The sequence below is a fragment of the Thalassophryne amazonica genome, chromosome 12 (genome assembly GCF_902500255.1).
Source record: "Thalassophryne amazonica chromosome 12, fThaAma1.1, whole genome shotgun sequence".
NCBI classification, from domain to species: domain Eukaryota; kingdom Metazoa; phylum Chordata; class Actinopteri; order Batrachoidiformes; family Batrachoididae; genus Thalassophryne; species Thalassophryne amazonica.
The window spans coordinates 19019261-19042089 of NC_047114.1; the positions used below are offsets into that span (position 1 = coordinate 19019261).

The following is a 22829-nucleotide window of genomic DNA, read 5'->3' on the forward strand; positions in this document are numbered from 1 at the left end:
TTCCCTGGCACATTTTTAAAAAATTCGCCGCTAATCCGATTAATCGTGTCGAAACCCCATCAGATTCATCAATGATGCAAATAATCATTTGTTGCAGCCCTACTCAGACAGACAAGGAAGGAGAGGAGTAATGGACAGAAACTTAGAGGGAAGCATCCTCGGACAAATGAGAAGAGCTTTTGGGTGACAGCTGGCACAGATTCGAAAGAGATACTTTAGTTATGAAACGTGCTAGGTGAGAAAAAAGAAATGAGGATAGTAGATCCATCACTATAGGATGGAAATGTTTGAGGTCTGTACGGTTTAGGGCGCATGTTTACATTCACCTGGGCTAAAAGCTGGTCAGTTACGTCACTTATAACTCAACACGTTTCATCCTAACAAACAACTGCAGCTGAGCTCAATTAAAATGGTTTAATGCAATGTTTTATATTGTTTTGTGAACCATTGAAATTGCAGCTGGAAGTTGACTCTACAAGCACTTAAACAACCTACAACTACATGTTTATTCCAGCAGTGTTTTATGTTCGTGTACTGAGACAAAGTCACATGTCACTGTCCAAATACCTATGGACCCAGCCCTATGTTTTGTTCATTTATTCTGTTTAGTCATTTGAGATGGAAGAGGCATCGTGGATGTGGTTAACACCTGTGTCTCTCAATAAGATCTGCGGTTCAACGCCCACCAGGCCCCCCCCATTCCCCGTGCACATCTGAAGGGCATCTTGTGTGAAATTTGCCATGAGTGAAGTTTACACCAGTTGCAACATGTCATGCCAGAGCCAATGTGGACACCCCGAGAAAATTAGTTCAGGTTAATTGAGTTTGATTTCCACAGGTAAAACTGGTGGCATCATAGATTCCGTCTGTGAAAATGATTTAATGTTGGATAAAATTTTACATATTCAAAGCAAAATTTGTGTTAGTTAATTTACAGTTTTTGTTTGTTTTGTTTTGTTGTGCATCCACAACAAAAACAAAAGCCAGAAACCTGGCTTTTGGAACCTCCACCAAGTTGAAGTGGAAGCTGCTCTCTGTCACTGCACCATCTGCTGGTCAGAGTTGCACAGTGTTCTCTGTACACATATCATCATCATCATCATTAATCATTCATATATGTCATTTTGTCTGTTCATCTCATGTGCCCTTGCTGGGCTCTCATCCCTCTCCATCTCTGCTTGATTTTTATTTTTTTTAAATGTATTTGTTCCATATGTGATGTGTGTGTGTGTGTGTGTGTGTGTGTGTGTGTGTGTGTGTGTGTGTGTGTGTGTGTGTGTGTCTTTTGCAGTCACAGATGATGACACAGTTAAACGGTACTATGCCAAGTTTGAGGAGAAGTTCTTCCAGACGTGTGAGAAGGAGCTGGCTAAGATCAACACCTTTTACTCTGGTAAAGATTTGAATTCATACCTTAATCACACAGTGAAACGCTGTACTACAGGATGTGAAGAGTTTGAAATCACCGACTTGACATTGTTTTTGTTTTTTCTCCCAGAATGTAGAGCTAAAAAATAATCTTTTTTTTTTCTTTTTTTTTAAATCATTATTGCTGTTTTCCCTCCAGAAAAGCTGGCTGAGGCCCAGCGGCGTTTCGCCACGCTGCAGAATGAGCTGCAGTCTTCACTGGATGCCCAGAGAGAGAGCACGGCTCATGCTCGTGGCCTGAGGAGAAGGAAGACTGTGTTCGCCCTGTCGCAGCAGGAGCGATGCAAACACCGAAACATTAAGGATTTACAACTGGCCTTCTCGGAATTCTATCTCAGCCTCATATTGTTGCAGAACTATCAGGTGAAAGTTGAATCTTACACACACACACACACACACACACACACACACACACACACACACACACACACACACACACACACACACACACACACACACACACACGTCTGTGACTTATCAACATAGGATTGAATGAGCTGAGAGCGAAAAAAGTTGATGTGATTATGATATATATGTATTTTTTTGTCAATCAAATCAACCTTGGAACCTTGTTTTATAGAGGCATATCGAGTAGCTTTAAGTTATACATGGAAAAATTTTCTGACTTAATTCCATTTCCTCAATTTCAGATAAGTCATTGATTCCAAAAATAGCATAACATTTTCTGAGAAGTTTCCAAAATCCAGAAAGTTCACTGGATTTGGCAAGATCGACCACTGGCAAACCTGGCAAACTTCAAACCTCATACACAGTCTTTTGTGCACTATTATGAGCACATGCAGTTGCAAACGTTTGGGCACCCCTGATAATTTTCATGATTTTCCTTTATAAATCATTGGTTGTCTGGATCAGAAATTTCAGTTAAATATATCAAATAGCAGACGAACACATTGATATTTGAGAAGTGAAATAAAATTTCTCGTATTTACAGAAAGGGTGCAATAATTATTTAAACAAAATTGGGCAGGTGCACAAATTTGGGCACCCTTTTCATTTTATTGATTTGAATACATTTAGCACTAATTATTGGAACACAAAATTGGTTTGTGACCCTTGACCTCCTTACACAGGTGAATCCAGTCATGAGAAAGGGTATTTCAGGTGGCCATTTGCAAATGTTTCTCCTCTTTGCATGTCTTCTAATGAGTGGCAGCATGGGAGCCTCTAAACAACTCTCAAATGACCTGAAAACAAAGACTGTTCAACATCATGGTTTAGGGGAAGGATACAAAATGCTATCTCAGAGATTTCAGCTGCAAATTTCCATTGTGAGGAACATAGTGAGGAAATGAAAGACCGCAGGCACAGTACTAGTTAAGGCCCAAAGTGGCAGACCAAGAAAAATCTCATAAGCTGAAGCGAAGGATGGTGAGAACAGTCATAGTCAACCCACAGACCTGCTCCAAAGACCTACAACATGATCTTGCTGCAGATAGTGTCTCTGTGCATCATTCAACTATGCAGCGCACTTCACACAAAGAGATGCCATAATCCAGAGGAAGTCTTTTCTGCATACACGCCACAAACAGACTCGATTGAGGTATGCTAAAGCACATTTGGACAAGCCAGCTTCATTTTGGAATAAGGTGCTGTGGACTGATTAAATTAAAATTGAGTTATTTGGACATAACAGGAGTGGTATGCATGGCAGAAAAAGAACACAGCATTCCAAGAAAAACACTTGAAACTTACAGTAAAATTTGGAGGTGGTTCCATCATGCTGTGTGGCCAGTGCGGCTGGTGGGAACCTTGTTCAAGTTGAGGGTCACATGGATTCCAGTCAATATCAGCAGATTCTTGAGAACAATGTTCAAAGTTCAAACAGTGACAAAGTTGAAGTTGCGCCGGGGCTGGATCTTTCAGCAAGACAACTCTAAACACTGCTCAAAATCTACTAAGGCATTCACGCAGAGGAACAAGTACAATGTTCTGGAATGTCCATCTCAGTCCCCAGACCTGAATATTATTGAAAATCTGTGGTGTGATATTTTTTTTTTTTTTTTTTTTTTAAGCGGGCTGTCCATGCTCGGAAACCAATAAACCTGAGATGTTTTGTAAAGAAGAATGGTCCAAAATACCTTCAACCAGAATCCAGACTCACATTAGAAGCTATAGGAAGTGTTTAGAGGCTTTTATTTCTGCAAAAGGAGGATCTACTAAATATTGATGTATTTTTTCTGTTGGGGTGCCCAAATTTATGCACCTGCCTAATTTTGTTTAAAGAATTATTGCACACTTTCTGTAAATCTTATAAACTTCATTTCACTTATCAAATATCACTGTGTTTGTCAGTTATATGATATATTTAACTGAAACTGCTGATCCAAACAACCAGTGATTTATAAAGGAAAATCATGGAGATCATCAGGGGTGCCCAAACTTTTACATACAACTGTATCTGTAAAATATTTATGCTTAAAAGCTCAACAGTTCTCAAATTTTCTTGCCCATGCACGTCTGCACACACAAGTTTTACGACACCACACTACATGTGGAATGGGCTTGGATGTATTAAGTACTTTGCCACCACACTGTGTGATTGCTGTCACACAGTGTGGTGCCTTGGGGCAACTGTTTGTTGTGATTTGGCGCTATATAAATAAAATTGATGATGATGAATTGATGATGTTGCTTCACAGGTGGTTTAAAAGAACATTCTCAGCTTACACTTAGTGTGTGGCCATTTTTAGACCTGGAAAGTAAACTTTATTTTAAAGTCTTTCTATTGACATGTTTGGGCACAAAGTTTCCATCGAATGTACTCTGAGCTTAAGCGCTTAAGTGACCTCCTTTCTCAATATTTGTTCATTTATTGCAAGTCATATCATCACAATATTGATCAGTCATATGGCATATCTCAGGTTGTCCTCATATCGTATCGTGCCGGCCTGTTACAGTTTGCACTACAGGGACCGCCTGTATGACTGTTAAGTTTCAGTCCATATCCGAAAATTTAGCTTGCAGCCCCCAGCTGCTCTGCTTGCTCCTGCACTTATTTTTCTTTCTAGTTTTCACATCGAGAATTAGGGATGTTTAAGTCAGAAAATGTATCAGATTCATTAAATGTGCTTCTTTCTCTCTGTTTGTGTTTCTGTATTTACAGAACCTGAACTTCACAGGGTTCAGGAAGATCCTAAAGAAGCATGATAAGATTTTTGAGACATCAAGGGGGGCAGACTGGAGAGTGGCCCATGTCGAAGTCGCTCCATTTTACACATGCAAGAAAATCACACAGCTCATTTCAGAGACTGAGGTACACATGCGCACGTACACACATGCACATTTACATACAATGTAAAGTGTCTGTACTTATTGTAGGATTTCTACACAGTATGGAAAAAGGAAATTAGGGTGTGGAGAAATAATTTGTGTTGCCATATTTTTGCCACTACATTGCACATTAAAGTTGCCTAAAATTCAGATAAAATATTTGGACCAGAGGAATATGTTGTTGTATTTAGCCAAGCAGAGACGTGTAGCAATGTGATTTGGTTTTGTCGATTCAGTGAAGACTGTGTGTGTTCCCGTTGGTCCCCATTAGAGTATTTTCACTGATGTCTGCATTATGCAGATGTTTGGCATCTCAGAGGCTTTGGCAAATAAACAAGAGACCGCAGAACTGCACCTGCTACACTCTGAAATGGTGAAAGATCACAAAACTTCTTGAGACAGCCATAAGATGTAGAGATGGACTACGTATTGAAGCACGGGCTCAATACAAGCTGTAGATGAAGTTAATTGGTGAAGATCTGGATGAAATGCCATCATTTTAATGGTTGGAGAATGAGTGTTCACTGCCTAGTGTTATGCACATGGACATTGTGAATTATTTGTCATTTTCACCAAGAGGACTTGGAAAAACTACAAAAGCTTGGATGCTTATGAAAAGTTTCAGGGTTCACACTTACGCTGTCCTGACACAAAATCAACAAGGCTGAACACAGTATATAAAATGTACTGTGTCCCTGGGACAGAGAATGCACATCACTGAGGTGATGCACAAATCCATGCATCCCGGGAGTGATGCACATTTGAGAATGTGCGGGGAGGCCCACACATTGAAAATGTAAAAAAAAAAAAAAAAAAAAAAAAAAAGATTTTTAAAATCACAGAATCAACACGTAATAACAGGTAACAGTCAATTTCCACAGATTTTCTGAAAATGAACTGAAATGTTGCTGAAAATGTACCAGTTGGATCGTATTTCAAGGTTAGAGTCGTAGTTTTGCTTTTTGTTTTTTTTTTTTTGTTTTTTTTTTTGTTTGTTTGTTTTTTGACAATTTCAAAGAAATGATTATGGGGCCCGCCTAGGGACATGGTGATAATTTTTTTTGGCCCAGATTATTGCGTTCCCTTGCAATACTTTTGCGTTCCCTCGCAAGAGTTTTTGCATTCCCTTGCAATAACCTATATCATATTAAAGCTCATGCCTATCAGAGCACACAGTGAGTGGAATCAGGTGGGGGGAGACTGAACGTGTGCGCACACACACACACACACACACACACACACACACACACACACACACACACACACACACACACACACACACACAGCAACAGGATTAATGAGCGAATGGGATCCCGTGAGATGAGGGAGTAAGTTGCTACAACTTGCACAGCTGTAAGACTCCGTATGAAATATACAACCCCAATTCCAATGAAGTTGGGACGTTGTGTAAAATGTAAATAAAAACAGAATACAATGATCTGCAAATCCTCTTCAACCTATATTCATTTGAATACACCACAAAGACAAAATATTTAATGTTCAAACTGATAAACTTTATTGTTTTTTTGCAAATATTTGCTCATTTTGAAATGGATGCCTGCAACACGTTTCAAAAAAGCTCGGACAGTGGTATGTTTACCACTGTGTTAATCACCTTTCCTTCTAACAACACTCAATAAGCGTTTGGGAACTGAGGACACTAATTGTGAGTGTCATGATTGGGTATAAAAGGAGCATCCCCAAAAGGCTCAGCCATTCACAAGCAAAGATGGGGCGAGGATCACTACTTTATGAACAACTGTGTGTAAAAATAGTCCAACAGTTTAAGAACAATGTTTCTCAACGTTCAGTTGCAAGAAATTTAGGGTTTCCATCATCTACAGTACATAATATAATCAGGAGATTCAGAGAATCTGGAGAACTTTCTACACATAAGCAGCAAGGCTGAAAACCAACATTGAATGCCCGTGACCTTTGAGCCCTCAGGTGGCACTACATTAAAACCGACATCATTGTGTAAAGGATCTTACTGCATGGGCTCAGGAACACTTCAGAAAACCATTGTCAGTTAACACAGTTCGTCGCTACATCTACAAGTGCAAGGTAAAATTCTGCCATGCAAAGCGGAAGCCATACATCAACAACATCCAGAAACGCCGCAGCCTTCTCTGGGCCCGAGCTCATTTGGAATGGACAAACACAAAGTGGAAAAGTGTGCTGTGGTCTGATGAGTCCATATTTCAAATTGTTTTTGAAAATCATGGACGTTGTGTCCTCCGGACAAAAGAGGAAAAAGACCATCCAGATTGTTACCAGCGCAAAGTTCAAAAGCCAGCATCTATGATGCTATGGAGGTGTGTTAGTGCCCATGGCATGGGCATCTTACACATCTGTTATAGCACCATCAATGCTGAAAGGTGCATCCAGGTTTTGGAGCAACACATGTTGCCATCCAAGCAACGTCTTTTTCGGGGACGTCCCTGCTTATTTCAGCAAGACAATGCCAACCTACATTCTGCACGTTACAACAGTGTGGCTTTGTAGTAAAAGAGTGCAGGTACTAAACTGGCCTGCCTGGAGTCCAGACCTGTCACCCATTGAAAATGTGTGGCGCATTATGAAGCGCAAAATACAACAACAGAGACCCCGGACTGTTGAACAACTGAAGTCGTACATCAAGCAAAAATGTGAAAGAATTCCACCTACAAAGCTTCAGCAGTTAGTGTCCTCAGTTCCCAAATGCTTATTGAGTGTTGTTAGAAGGAAAGGTGATGTAACACAGTGGTAAACATACCACTGTCCCAGCTTTTTTGAAACGTGTTGCAGACATCCATTTCAAAATGAGCAAATATTTGCACAAAAACAATAAAGTTTATCAGTTTGAACATTAAATATCTTGTCTTTGTGGTGTATTGAATTGAATATAGGTTGAAGAGGATTTGCAGATTATTGTATTCTGTTTTAATTTACATTTTACGCAACATCCCAACTTCATTGGAATTGGGGTTGCAGTTTATTTATACAACAGTGATAGTAACTAGCAACACCTGTTAGTGTCCCTTATGAACGTTTGTTTTCTTTTTTACCGTTCCCTCATGAATCCTGCTGCTCTCTGCTGTGTGTGTGCGTGCGCATATGCGTTCAGTCTCCCCCAACCTGATTCCACTCACTGTGCTCTGATAAGCATGAGCTTTAATATGATATTAGGTTATTGCGAGGTAACGCAATAATCTGAGCCAAAAAAAAAATTAACCACCATATCCCTAGGCGGGCTCTATAAATAATTAAAGAAATAACATATATTTCTCATTTTCTTTGTATCAAACAGGGGAGGGAGAGAGAGAGGGGGGCTTCACTCATTTTTACATGAAAAGTTAATAGTTTTCATTGGAACTGTTTACTGTTCACACAGATGATCTCATGATCATTTGTGTGAACAGCAGACTTTAGCACTACACACTCACAAAACTTAATGATCACAAACGATCGTCTTCACCACACAGCCTCAGTGAAAGAGGAAAGGGTGAAAAACTGATTCAGAAAGTTTTTCATCCAGGTTTCATGTTTAAAAGAGCAGGTTTGATAATCAAATCAGTCCAGGGGTCCGTTCCTTAAAACAGGATTACCATTAAACAGGATTCTTTCTTACTGGAAAATAAAACAGACTACCGAAATAAGCCTACCTTATTTGGTAATCCTGTTTTATGGAATGGACCCCAGGTCCAACTCTTGTTCAGACAAGACAGTTAGGAGTTATACTGTAAAAAAAGAGAAAAAGTAATGCAATCCCACTCAAAAATGTTGAAAGAAAAAAAAAACTGTCAAGATGACAGTCTGTCTGCTTCACTGGATTAAAGTTACAGTGCATCATTTTTGAAGAAGACAGCAAATGCTGTGTCCATCAAATATTAATGTTTTAACCTTTTCAAGGATATTTATGACCTTTTCAATGTTACTTATTTTATTAACTTAGACTTTGACCGAAACATGCAAAAAAGAACTTTGATATTACAACATAAATGTCATTTTTTGTTGATTATTCTTGCTTTCAGTGCATCTAAAACATTATTGGCAAGCCCTATTTTGAAAAAAAAAAATCCTGTAGCTTTGGGGGTCTTTGACCCCTGCTGGGGCGTTGCACCTGGACCCCACCAGGATCCTTTAAGTGGGCCCCTGGACCCCCATCTGTTAGTCACGGTCACATAATTTATCCTGCACTAAAATGGTCCTAGCTACAACCCTGCATCAGTTCTAAAATACCTTTATCTTAATCAGTGTCTTTCTATGACACGGTCCAAATCAACTTGTGTGATAGCGGAAAGTGGCACCAAGCATTTGTACATTTTCATGGAACTTGAATTGTTCATCCCAACACATTAGAGTTTTGAATGTGGAGCAGTTTAAATTTTTACAGGCCTCCTTCAAATGTCATTGCCAGAGATACATTTTAGGTTGTAAATCAACACAAGCAACAAAATTTAAAAACACAAACTATATTGAATGACCACATTATATACAATATTGTTTTTAAAATCATATCACTTTTTTCAACAGCAAACAAAACACTAGAATCATAATCAAATTTATTGTCAAGTAAGTTCGCACATACTTAAAGACTAATTCCCCAGGTCTCTCTTGAAAAAGAGATATTGATCTCAATGGACATAACCCGGTTAAATAAAAGTTAAGAGAAGGTTATCTATAAGCTTTGCTTCTGCCTTCACCCTTTCGGCCACACGGGTTCATTGTACGTTGTTCTTTTTATGAGTTTGTTATTGTCTGTCTTGATATTCTTTGTGCCGAATAAATTCATTCATTCATTCATATAAAGGTTAAATTTAAAATACAAGGAATTTGATCTGGTGTTATTGGTGCATAAACAATAGGAAAAGAAAAAGTCAAATAGACAAAACTATATTTACTATTAAATCAATAAAACGTAATGGAATGGGACAGTGCAAAAACAGGTGATTGGAGTGCAGATGCAGTACCTTTCAGTGCAGGGATGATCAATCTGTGCTTCATGATAGTGGTGGAGGGAGGCAGATTAAGAGGGCGGAGGGTCTCTGGCATTGTTTATGAGTCCAGCTACGGATGGAAAGAAGCTGTTTATGTATCTTAAGCTTTTGGTCCTGATGGGACCTCAGCCTCCTGCCAGAGGGGGGAGGGCAGCAAAAAGTTTTTCTCCTGGGTGGGAGGGATCAGCCACAGTCTTGCTTGCATCAGGGCCCTGGAGGCATGCAGGCTCTGTAGGGATGGCAGACTGCAGCCGATCACCTTCTCTGCTGCATGAATGATATGCTGCAGTCTGCTTCTGTCCTTAGCAGTGGCAGCAGTGTACCAGATGGTGATGGAAGAGGAGAAGATGGACTCAGTGATGGCAGTGTAGAAGTTCACCGTCACTGTTTCTGGCAGTTTGAACTTCCTCAGCTGCCACAGAAAGTACGTCCTCTGTTGTGCTCTCTTGATGAGAGAGCTGACGTTCAGCTCACACTTGAGATCCTGGGTGATGGTGATTCCCACGTAGCACAACATTTTAAAAGTACAAGCATAATTAAAGTAAAATCAAACATGTGCTACAGCCGAAACATTTACAAACATTTAATACTACCCTTAGGCCCTGCAAAATAATAATAATAAAAACCCACACACAACACACCCATAACAATCAGTTCAATCATACCCAAAGGTTTTCAATGATTCAAGATAATCGATACAAGGTTTTAAAAATGTGTAACTTTTTTAAAGATAGAAACACCAAACAACTTTCAAAATTGTACCACCTCTATAATTGTAGCAATCCATGTGTTTAAACCATGAATTTGGACCAGATAGGCTTTGTTTGAATTGTCCGCTGTCACGAGTAGTAAAATAAATGGATTTACAGTGCTGATTTAAAAAATGCTTTTATTCAAGTCATTGTTTCATGACATCTCCTTTTAGGCCCGGTCCCACTGGGGAGAGGATTAATTTCGCATGAATTGAGTATACACACTTCGGGCGTTCATTGTCGTCCACAACAAAATTGGCCAAAAATGACAAATTTCCCAGTATGAATTACGGATATATTAATAATGTATAGCAAATTTATGACGAACAATCACGGCTGTATAACGCATGTATTGAAGAAATGGATCGGACGCATTACGATTATCACAAAAGTATTACGGATGTATTGAGAATGCATTGCGCACGTGTTGCGGAAACAGCGGTTGTATTGCGTATGTGCAGCATGTCGATTTCTGCCACATTTATGTAGTACTTTGGGTTGACTTGAAGTGTTTGTTATGCATTCGCAAGTTGTCCGCAAATCAGATGCAATTCCTCCATTGGAAGCCTTAAGGACAAGTTGGAACATGTCCTGCTGTTAAACAATTTCTCATATACTCACTCCACTGTAAGCCATCAAAAGCCACCTGGATTTTACAAATGGTTATCAACACGGAGGTGTTTTTCCTGTGCCGCCGCACCGCGTCGGCTGCGTCCCGACGTGCGGACCCGTCCGCACGTCTTTCATTAAAAAAATCTCCTTTAACAGTGGAATATCCGGATAAAATGCTGAAACCGACTTCTTCTGAAACTTCTCTGTTCTCTCACGACGTCCTGGATCAATAGAGCCTGAAATGTGGAGGTTTTCAGCTTGAACAGGCTGACGACGGCGGCTGAGAGCGCTGAGCGATGTCTCGCACCGTGAAAAGTCCTTAAAGCGACAGAATCATCTCAAAATCTCTCATCAGCCGTTAAAATTTTCACTGAAAACCAGCTTAATTTTTCGAACCGTGTCCACTTCGATGTGTCTCACAGGTTTAGAAAAAATTTTGATCAAACAACGCGCCAGTCTCTCAGCAACTTCTCAGACAAAGGAATTCCGACGAGGGGCTGGACGACTCCTCCCACAAGGAGTGCTCACAGACGAATGACGTCACCGACAGGCGTGGAAAAACTCACACATGCGCACGAGGGTTCAAGCATGTCTGACGTAAAAACATATGAATGAAATCCATATAGTTTTTGTTAAAAAATAAAAAGGACCGTTATTTTATTGACAGCCCTCGTATATCAATTATAAGTACAATACTCAACGCCTCAGTAGTAGTGTCTTATTTTCCAAGTTTTTGTTTTTGCAATAACAAGAGAATGTTTGCAATAGAAATAGCTGAGGGAATTAATTCATTACGAAAGCATTTATCATTAAAACAGGTAAAGTGGGGGGAAGTGTGAATAAATATGCTTCAGCAAGATTTAACCCGTTTATGCCCAGATATATATATATATATATATATATAAGTGGAAAAAGTTGCATTAGTACCTTTGAGATTTTTTTATTGAGTTAAAAATGGCAGTGATACACTTAGGCAACAGTTGTTGCCAGTGGGGCAAAACGGGTTAATATTTGTCCCCCTAAATTTTGTGCTTGTGCTCCTAAACTTTTCAGTAAGGGGCTACAGTGCTCCTACCCAAAAAACAACAACAAAAAAAACAAAACAAAGCAAAACAAAAAAAGTCAGTCTGGAGCCCTGGAAATGTCTTATTGGTGCATTGTGCATATTGTACACCATAGAAATATAATTACTCTTATTTCATAAAAACAAATACTTCCGACTCTTCCAGACATTGGTGACGACAGAGTTAGAAGGCGGCGACAGGCAAAAGGCAATGAAGAGGCTGAGGGTGCCTCCCCTCGGAGCTGCACAGGTGAGGCCCATACTGTTTTTACTGTTCCGCAAGTTATCCTCTGCTCCTATTGACACCCCCCCAAGCATTTTGCATTAACCTTGAAAACTCTGGTAACATTACCATGCTTTACATGTCATTAATTTCAAATGAGATGTTTAAATGAAGCTTTGAATCATGAAACTTTTATTGAAGCAATTGGCTGTGGGTTAAGACTTAAACAAGGTGGTGTTTTCTCTTTGAACAGCTTTCCTGTTACTACAAGAATGATTTATGGCTGTGAAAGTTTGCCATGTCTATTTTTGTTAAAAAGAAGATGCACATTTGACCATTTACCATGGCCCATTTCACAGCGTTACAGCCTTGATGTTAGCATACATGTTAGCTTATATCGAAAGACCAAACACACTGCGTGACATAGGCACAGGATTGTTCAGTTGTGATGTGTGTTACTCTGTCATATTGGTCGGAGATGACTTTTACCTGTTTGACATGACATTTTATTTGTCTGGGATGGTCAGACAGCCGTCATTGTCGATCCGTGCTCCCCGTGGATGATCTTTTGTCCTTCTTGCTGTGTGTTCACTGTATAAAATAACAGAACTTTCCTAGCAGCACACAAAAAGCTGATTGATCCAATTTAAAACTGTATGTTATGATTTTTGAGCATTTTAACAGACAGACCTGAATTGCTCTTTGTGCCAGTAGCTAAGCCTTGGTTATAATATTACAGTGATCATTAATATTCTCTGGAACAGGAGGTGGAAACAGTGAGAAAATATACCTATGAACATGATGAGGCTGATGAATTTAACCTGCCAAAAAACAACAAAATTTAAATGTAACCTATTCAAACTAGATTTTGCGTCAGTCTGTCTTTGCTCAGCATAAGTCCAGACAGATAAGTACAGATGAGTAACCTTGACCTATTCTAAGGGGTCAAAATGTCACATTCTTTCGACACACTCTTTCCTTGATTCAAGATAAATAAAATAAAATACCTTCAGCTCATACGGCCGAGGGTTAAGATAAGAGCACATTGAAACATGCTGATGTATGTCCTAATAGGATGACCTCCTCGAAAAATTTTGGGCATCCTGAAAATTTTCATCAAATGCCAGCGTATGATTCATACGTCCCGCACATGTGGCACATAAGTTTCAGGTAAGTTATGTGATTGTTGGCACATGTTTCTTGTAATTTACTCATAAGTTGAAATGCGTCCATTAATGCTGGCCACTGATTGGCGGAAAGCTGTATTCCTCTTGTGGACAGACTGTTTCATTCACACACAGAGTAAATATAAAGTCTTACCTGTTCATTTCAGTCCGATTCATCATCATCATCATCATCATCATCATAGTCTGATGGACATCTATCCAAATAAAGCCTGATTTTGGAAAACGATGCTTAAAAATGCTTTAAGTCCTTGTTGTGGCTGGAAATGTAACATTTTTAAGCAAGTCTCTTGGTGATTCTTCTGCTCCAGGTGCATTTCTCAGAGGATGCCGGTGTCACGGTCTGATCAGACAGAATCGCTGTGATGATTTAAAGTTTTAAAGTGGGTGTTTAAAAGTTGACTGGTTGACTGGCACTTTAAAAGTGTAAATCATCACAGCACATCATTCATTTACAGCAGAGTTTACCACAGCCATCAGTCGACTCATCAGCATTCTGTACACAATGAAAATGATCCACCAAGATAAAATAAAATAATAAAAAAATAAAATAATAAAAAATGTAAAATAATGCTGTACTGACCTGAACCACACGGTGGAAACTGGCTGGTCGGCATACGCTGGCTAATCGTCAAGGTGTGTCAGCTGCATTAATTTGTTAGACATTTGCCAGCGTTTTTAATATGGTTGGCATATGCAGGCTAAATTGTCAAGGTGTGACAGGGCCTTAGGTTAGTGTTTCCATCAAAAATACAATTGTATGTAAAAGTTTGGGCACCGCTGACGATTTCCATGATTTTCTTTTATAAATCATTTGTTGTTTGGATCAGCAATTTCAGTTAAATATATCATATAGCAGACAAACACAGTGATATTTGAGAAGTAAAGTGAAGTTTATAACATTTACAGAAAGTGTGCAAAAATTATTTAAACAAAATTAGGCAAGTGCATAAATTTGGGCACCCCAACAGAAAAAATACATCAATATTTAGTAGATCCTCCTTTTGCAGGAATAACAGCCTCTAAATGCTTCCTATAGCTTCCAATGAGAGTGTGGATTCTGGTTGAAGGTATTTTGGACCATTCTTCCTTACAAAACCTCTCCAGTTCAGTCAGGTTTGTTGGTTTCTGCACATGGACAGCCCAGTCACACCACAGATTTTCAATAATATTCAGGTCCGGGGACTGAGATGGTCATTCCAAAACATTGTACTTGTTCCTCTGCATGAATGCCTTAGTAGATTTTGAGCAATGTTTAGGGTTGTTGTCTTGTTGAAAGATCCAGCCCAGGCGCAACTTCAACTTTGTCACTGATTCATGAACATTGTTCTCAAGAATCTGCTGATATTGACTGAATCCATGTGACCCTCAACTTGAACAAGATTTCCAGTACCTGCACTGGCCACACAGCCCCACAGCATGATGGAATCATGAAGGTGTCAGATTTGGAGCAGGGACTTGTTTCTTGTATGGCAGCCTCTTGAGTCTAGATGGTGAGAGTGGTGTCCCAGCAGCTTTCTCTTCCATGAAGGTCTGTGTTTAGGTGGTTCTTGAGTTGTTCTTGACCATCAAAAGTAATTTCCTATCAGCTGCAGGTAAGAGTTTTGTCATTTTATGATTTTATTCATTGTATTATTTTATGTTATTTTTTGGGATTTGCTTTGTATGTGGAACCACACCGAAGACGACATTCTGTTTTCTGGTTCTTTTTCTCCATAGCCCAGGTAAGCTTCTGACATGTGGCTTGGCACATGGAATACGACACTTGTAGATAATTTCCTGGACATGGCTGTACATGGTTGCTCTTGATGTACTGACTCCAGCCTCAGTCCACTCTTTGTGAAGTTCCCCCACGTTCTTGAATTGACTTTGTTTGGCTAGCTTCTCAAGGCAGTGATTGTCCCTGCTGCTTGTGCATCTTTTGCTACCACGTTGCCCTTCCAGTCAACTTTCCATGCATATGCTTGGATTCAGCACTTTGTAAACAGCCAGCTCTTTCAGCAAAAACCTTCTGTGGCTTACCGTCCTTGTGGAGGGTGTCAATGAGTGTCTTCTGGATGACTGTCATGTCAGCAGTCTTTCCTGTGATTGTGCCTGTGTGTACTGAACCACACTGAGAGTCATGGTATTTATTCTGCTTGAATAGTCAGTTACTCAAACTTGAAAGGAAATATTCTGATATCTTGAGATGCTTCTCTTTTTTAAGCTGTAGATCATAATTACTGAAACATTTTAGTTTACAAGTAATGAGCCGAGTGTCAAATTTTTACATCGGCCGGTGACCTCCAAGACTCATTGGATCGGTTCGCAGCCGAGTGTGAAGTGGCTGGGATGAGGATCAGCACCTCTAAATCTGAGGCCATGGTTCTCAGCAGAAAACCAATGGATTGCCTACTCTGGGTAGGGAATACGGCCTTGCCCCAAGCGAAGGAGTTCAAGTACCTCGGGGTCTTGCTCACGAATGAGGGGAGGATGGAGCGGGAGATTGGCTGAAGAATCGGCGCAGCAGGGGTGGTTTTGCATTCGCTCTACCGTACTGTTGTGACGAAAAGGGAGCTGACCCAAAAGGCGAAGCTCTCGATCTACTGGTCAGTCTTCGTACCTACTCTCACCTATGGTCATGAGTGTTGGGTCATGACCAAAAGAACTACATCACGGGTACAAGCAGCTGAAATGGGCTTCCTCAGGAGGGTGGCTGGTGTAGAGTCGCTGCTCCTTCACGTTGAAAGGATCCAGCTGAGGTGGTTCGGGCATCTGGTAAGGATGCCTCCTGGGCGCCTCCCAAGGGAGGTGTTCCAGGTACGTCCATCTGGGAGGAGACCCTGGGGAAGACCCAGGACTAGGTGGAGAGATTATATCTCCACAGTAGCCTGGGAACTCCTCGGGATCCCCCAGTCAGAGGTGGTCAATGTGGTGTGGGAAAGGGAAGTCTGGGGTCCCCTGCTGGAGCTGTTGCCCCGCGACCCGAACCCTGAAAAGCAGTTGAAGATGAGTGATGAATGAACTGTCGAAGAAAAGAGATTGACCTTTTTCACAACATTGTAATTTTACACTCAACAAAAATATAAACGCAACACTTTTGGTTTTGCTCCCATTTTGTATGAGATGAACTCAAAGATCTAAAACATTTTCTACATACACAATATCACCATTTCCCTCAAATATTGTTCACAAACCAGTCTAAATCTGTGATAGTGAGCACTTCTCCTTTGCTGAGATAATCCATCCCACCTCACAGCTGTGCCATATCAAGATGCTGATTAGACACCATGATTAGTGCACAGGTGTGCCTTAGACTGCCCACAATAAAAGGCCACTCTGAAAGGTGCAGTTTTATCACACAGCACAATGCCACAGATGTCAAAAGATTTGCGGGAGCGTGCAATTGGCATGCTGACAGCAGGAATGTCAACCAGAGCTGTTGCTCATGTATTGAATGTTCATTTCTCTACCATAAGCCGTCTCCAAAGGCATTTCAGAGAATTTGGCAGTACATCCAACCAGCCTCACAACCGCAGACCACGTGTAACCACACCAGCCCAGGACCTCCACGTCCAGCATGTTCACCTCCAAGATCGTCTGAGACCAGCCACTCCGACAGTTTGCATAACCAAAGAATTTCTGCACAAACTGTCAGAAACCGTCTCAGGGAAGCTCATCTGCATGCTCGTCGTCCTCATCAGGGTCTCGACCTGACTCCAGTTCGTCGTCGTAACCGACTTGAGTGGGCAAATGCTCACATTCGCTGGTGTTTGGCACGTTGGAGAGGTGTTCTCCTCACGGATGAATCCCGGTTCACACTGTCCAGGGCAGATGGCAGACAGCGTGTGTGGCGTCGTGTGGGTGAGCAGTTTTCTGATGTCAATGTTGTGGATCGAGTGGCCCATGGTGGCGGTGGGGTTATGGTATGGGCAGGTGTCTGTTATGGACGAAGAACACAGGTGCATTTTATTGATGGCATTTTGAATGCACAGGGATACTGTGACGAGATCCTGAGGCCCATTGTTGTGCCATACATCCAAGAACATCACCTCATGTTGCAGCAGGATAATGCACGGACCCATGTTGCAAGGATCTGTACACAATTCTTGGAAGCTGAAAATGTCCCAGTTCTTGCATGGCCGGCATACTCACCGGACATGTCACCCATTGAGCATGTTTGGGATGCTCTGGACCGGCGTATACGACAGCGTGTACCAGTTCCTGCCAATATCCAGCAACTTCGCACAGCCATTGAAGAGGAGTGGACCAACATTCCACAGGCCACAATTGACAACGTGATCAACTCTATGCGAAGGAGATGTGTTGCACTGCATGAGGCAAATGGTGGTCACACCAGATACTGACTGGTATTCCCCCCCGCCAATAAAACAAAACTGCACCTTTCAGAGTGCACTAATCATGGTGTCTAATCAGCATCTTGGTATGGCACACCTGTGAGGTGGGATGGATTATCTCAGCAAAGGAGAAGTGCTCACTGTCACAGATTTAGACTGGTTTGTGAACAATATTTGAGGGAAATGGTGATATTGTGTATGTGGAAAAAGTTTTAGATCTTTGAGTTCATCTCTTACAAAATGGGAGCAAAACCAAAAGTGTTGTGTTTATATTTTTGTTGAGTGTATGAGATGCATAAAATTGTTTGATCAAATGCTTTTGGGATTTGCAGTTGTATAGAAATGACTCTAAGAGACATTCCTGACCTGTGTAAATCTACACACTCTCATATCTGCAGTGAGCCCCTTGGACTTTATATTGTACTGTGTGTTGGCCAATGCAGTTAGTGCTATCAAGGAAATCTTTTTTTTTTTCGATTCTGCCCCAACAAAAGGACAGTTCACAGAAATCATCAAAAGCCCATGACATTGATGTGCGTCATGAGTGGCTGTAAACATCTAAACACAACTGTATAAGCTACTTACTACAGCTTTTATACCTTTTCTGATCAGTGAAACTGCTGTTCTTGAATATCAGATGCTGTGTCCCCAATACAATGTTACTGTGAAGGCAACCCCAATACAGTAAGGCTCAACTGGGTTTTACATTTTTCTGATTGAGGAAGAAAACTGCTGGTTTTATACCAGAACTTAAAGCAGCCACTTTTCTGCTTTAGTGACATGGTGCTTCTGTCTCACTGCATCCAGTCGAAGAAAGAAACTAAGTCCCTGCGGAAGTGTATTTCAGAGTACTTTGCACTTAACGAATTGCAACCACTGCAACCTGACATGCTAAAGTAACACATGGGCACGGTCTGTCATACTCGCTGTCATTAGAAGTACTTTGTGGAATTGTCTATATTGTATTTATGGAGAATAGAACATCTTGATGTTGAGTCAGCTGTTATGATCATTCATAGAGCTCTAATGGGGATTGAACTTGGCAGCAGGGAAGCCAGGAGAGAAGTTGTCTCAAGTGGATGTTGTGCTCCACCTATCATTAATTTTTTTTTAACCTCTGTTTATAAAAAGGGATCTCAGAAGATTCTTACTAACAGCACGTTTACAGCAGTAACATTGACAGTATGTCCCTCTGTTTGTTTTTAGCCTGCTCCTGCCTGGACCACTTTCAGGGTTGGCCTTTACTGCGGGGTGTTCCTTGTTTTAATAGTCAGTGTGGTTATTACAGGTAACACAAACAAACACACTTTGACATAAATTGTATGTGGTAAAGAAAACTTTTGTCTCCAGGAAAGAGGTTCCCAACTGTCTTCCAGCAGACCTGAAACTAGATTCCATGTCTTGATTTTAATAATGACTCAGTACCACTCTTCCACAAAGCTGTGACTGGTCAAGCAGCAACCATTTGTTGTATACAAAATCTCTCCAATCACAGCCAGTGAAGCTTGTAAGGCCCTCAGAGTCGCCAATAGTGTGGGTCACACACAAAGAGCTGGAATTCATAGACCCCTCAACTGATTTGGTCATTACCCTCAAATTTTAAGCAGAGTATGACACTACAAGTTCAGATATATATGAAATGAATGCCTGAAATGCTACAGCAAATTGTTTCAGAAAGACATTTCTTCATATTCTTTATCACTAGGAGCTGTGGTGATTGGTGATCACAATGTTTGGCCTATGGTCAGGATCTACAGAGGCGGGTTCTTGTTAATAGAATTCCTCTTCCTGTTGGGTAAGCACACCGTATCACACACGTACGACCTTGGAAGAAGACAGTCTCATAGAGCTTAAAATTTTATAAGCCATGTTCATGAAAATAATGTTTCTGAACTTGGGCAGAAACATGTTTCCTGCCTTTCATCTATTTTCTGTCCACCTCTTTGCTGAGTTGAGGATCACACAGGTTTGATTCACTGTTCCGTACAATGTGTCTTACAGGCATCAACACTTACGGCTGGAGGCAGGCAGGAGTAAACCACGTACTCATATTTGAGCTCAACCCCAGGAACAACCTGTCCCACCAACATTTATTTGAGGTATGAGCACACACGTTCACACCGTCATGCGTTCTGACATGTTCTTTGACGCTCAACACCCAGATTCTGATTCTATTAAGGACAAGACGACAGGACTTGGAAGGAAGTTCTGCTGACTCATGTCTGCAAGGACATTTTAAGCCTGGTTTGATGTCATTGAATCCTGAGTCACCTTCAACATTTCATCCTTGTACAGTGCCCTCCCCACCAAACACCAAACAAAACCTCATGTGTAACTAATCAGGCCAGGAAAATGATTAGTCCACCCCAAATTCCCTGTCTGAATCATATACCCAGTGGGATTTCCATGACGCGAGTTGCACAAGTTTTAAGTGATATTTTCAGATTGTTGACAGCACAGTTATGAAATGACCATGATTCCATTGGCAGATGACGGTTGGGTTTTCTCATTTTGAGAAAACTGTTGATAACCTTTATTGAGACTCTTGAGAGCATTGTAAATCCAGCTGTAATGGTGACGGAAAGGTAAGTCCTGCTAAATATTACCTTTTTCTTTTTAACCTAGTATTGCTGTGATGTCATGTTTTGTATTGTTTAACAAACACTCCGTCCACATGTACCATGTCTTGTATTTTAGAATGCCATGTGACTCTTTCTGTACATTGTGATCTGTAATAGTGGAATTTTGAACAATTCCTCATGTGTGTATTTTTTTAACGAATTTTCCTATTCTGGAATGTGCTTTTGTTGTGAAGTGTTTTTTAAATGTTAATTATGTGTTGAGTCTTGTCACAGGAAACTTTTGTGACAAACAGTAAAGTTAGTCCGTCTGTCCATCTGTTTGCATTTCTTAAGCACTCTTGAAGTTGATTTTTCTGAGTGTTTGTATTACTTTAAGATGAATTTCTGTCTCAGCTATCTCAGACTGCTTCAATAAAGCAGACAAAAAAATACATCCGTTACTTGAAATTTTTTTGAAGGGAGAAATCATGCATGTTCTCAATAAGGACGTCTACCTACAGTGAGGAAAATCAGTATTTGAACACCCTGCGGTTTTGCAAGTTCTCCCACTTACAAATCATGGAGGGGTCTGAAATTTTCATCTTAGTTGCATGTCCACTGTGAGAGACATAATCAAAAAAAAAAAAAAAAAAAAAATCCAGAAATCACAATACTGGGCTCGACAATAGCACTGGTCCGATGGCCCGGCGGTCTTTTTTACATGTTCCGGGCCACCACGGGCCAGTGAAGTTCATATTTCACTGGTCCGTATGGGCTAGTAAAAATTAAAATCGCTTTGGGCAGATTTATTAGTCTAATGCCGCGTTCACACCGGGCGCGATCAGATGCTACAAATTCGCGGGGGTCGCGTGGCAACGGACACGCCTCCTTCACCCGGTGTGTCGCTCTGCTTTTGCTGCGAAAATTCGCCCCGGTGCGTCATCAAATAGGAGGAGCTTCCATTCAGCTCGCCGGCTCCGGTTGTCAGTCAAGTTAACATGACAGACCTTGATCACACGGAGCGAGTTGTTGTGGAAAGCTGACAAACGTCATGAGACGTTCCCAATTCAGGCAGTATCGTTATTTGCTGCAGGAGCTGCGTCTGGATGACGGCTGCTTTCAGCGGTCCTTCTGCCTCTGCAGGACCCAACTTGAGGACCAACTGTCCCGTTCACGCGCGCACATGTAAACAATTAAAAAAAAGAAAAAGAAACTCCGCTCCCGCTGCTGTGGGGCTGCTGCTCATCCAAAAACTCTTGTCATAGTTGTGAAATAAAGGACAAAAGAGACATACTTCCTGCTCACAGGCTGCTACCAGAGACAGGACATGTTGCACCACTTCGGTGCAGACAAACTTCGTCTGCAGGCGAAAGAAAAAAAGAAACTCTGCTCCCGCTGCTGTGGGGCTGCTGCTCGCTCCAAAAACTCTTGTCATAATTGTGAAATAAAGAACAAAAGAGACATAAGTCCTGCTCACAGGCTGCTGAGACAGGACATGTTGCGCCACTTCGCAATGTTTGGAACATTGCCGAAGTGCAGACGAATTTCGTCTGCAGGAGCATCTTCTGATGTGGCGCGAATTTCGCTTCAACATCGACGCATCATTTTCGCTTAAGCAAGATCGAGCGCAGTGAATATTATGAATTTCTTGAAACCTCCTGCCCCTGGGCAGAAACCAGGGAAGCAAAGGAAAGAACAGCTATCACCCTCAAAACAAGCACAGAAGAGGAAGGCTGCTGATGCTGAATATGAGAAGAAAAGGGTGAGGAAAACTTGGCAAGCTTCATGGAAGAAAAGACGGCCATAGCTGGATCGTGATGAGGAGAGCGAGGTTGTCTTCTGTGGAACTTGTAGGGCCATGCCAGAATATGCTGACAAGTAAGTATAAATATACCAAGTCCTGGTAGACATCTGGTATGATTTCATACGCCAGTTTAAAAGTCTAATCAGTATGACCTTGTGGAAACCCCAAGGTGACAACATTAGCAAGGGAGCTTGGTTTATGAAATTTAACATATTAATTTTGTAAATGATCAAGAAATACATTTATTTTTTGTTAATGTCTGAGTGTTGAAAAAATTCCTATCAGATACCTACAGACATTTTTTTCAAAGTTTACTCACTTTAAGGTTTTTATCATGTAGTATAAGAATTTTGTGTTTGTTTTCAAGTGCTTTTACATTAAGGAAACCCAATTCTAATGTCTGAGTGTTGATTTAAAAAAATTCTTATCAGTTACCCCCCGGTTCGGCACAGGCGTGAAAGTATGGGCCAGTGATATTTTCATCCGGGCCAGTAACTTTCAGATTCTACTGGCCCTATGGGCCAGTGCATAAATTGCCTTATTGTCAAGCCCTGCAATGTATGATTTTTTTTTTTTTTTTTTTTTAATAATTTAT

The 22829-nt window shown here is 40.9% G+C and overlaps 1 protein-coding gene across 1 annotated transcript in view; it reads left to right on the forward strand.

Moving 5' to 3' along the window:
- LOC117521563 (xenotropic and polytropic retrovirus receptor 1 homolog) overlaps positions 1-22829 on the forward strand; it is a 117644-nt gene that overhangs the window by 65193 nt on the left and 29622 nt on the right. Inside the window, exons 3-9 of the mRNA XM_034182890.1 lie at positions 1292-1393; positions 1568-1791; positions 4553-4702; positions 12292-12375; positions 19076-19157; positions 19575-19664; positions 19871-19968. Coding sequence (XP_034038781.1) covers positions 1292-1393; positions 1568-1791; positions 4553-4702; positions 12292-12375; positions 19076-19157; positions 19575-19664; positions 19871-19968 — 830 coding nt within the window. The remainder of the gene's footprint in view (positions 1-1291; positions 1394-1567; positions 1792-4552; positions 4703-12291; positions 12376-19075; positions 19158-19574; positions 19665-19870; positions 19969-22829) is intronic.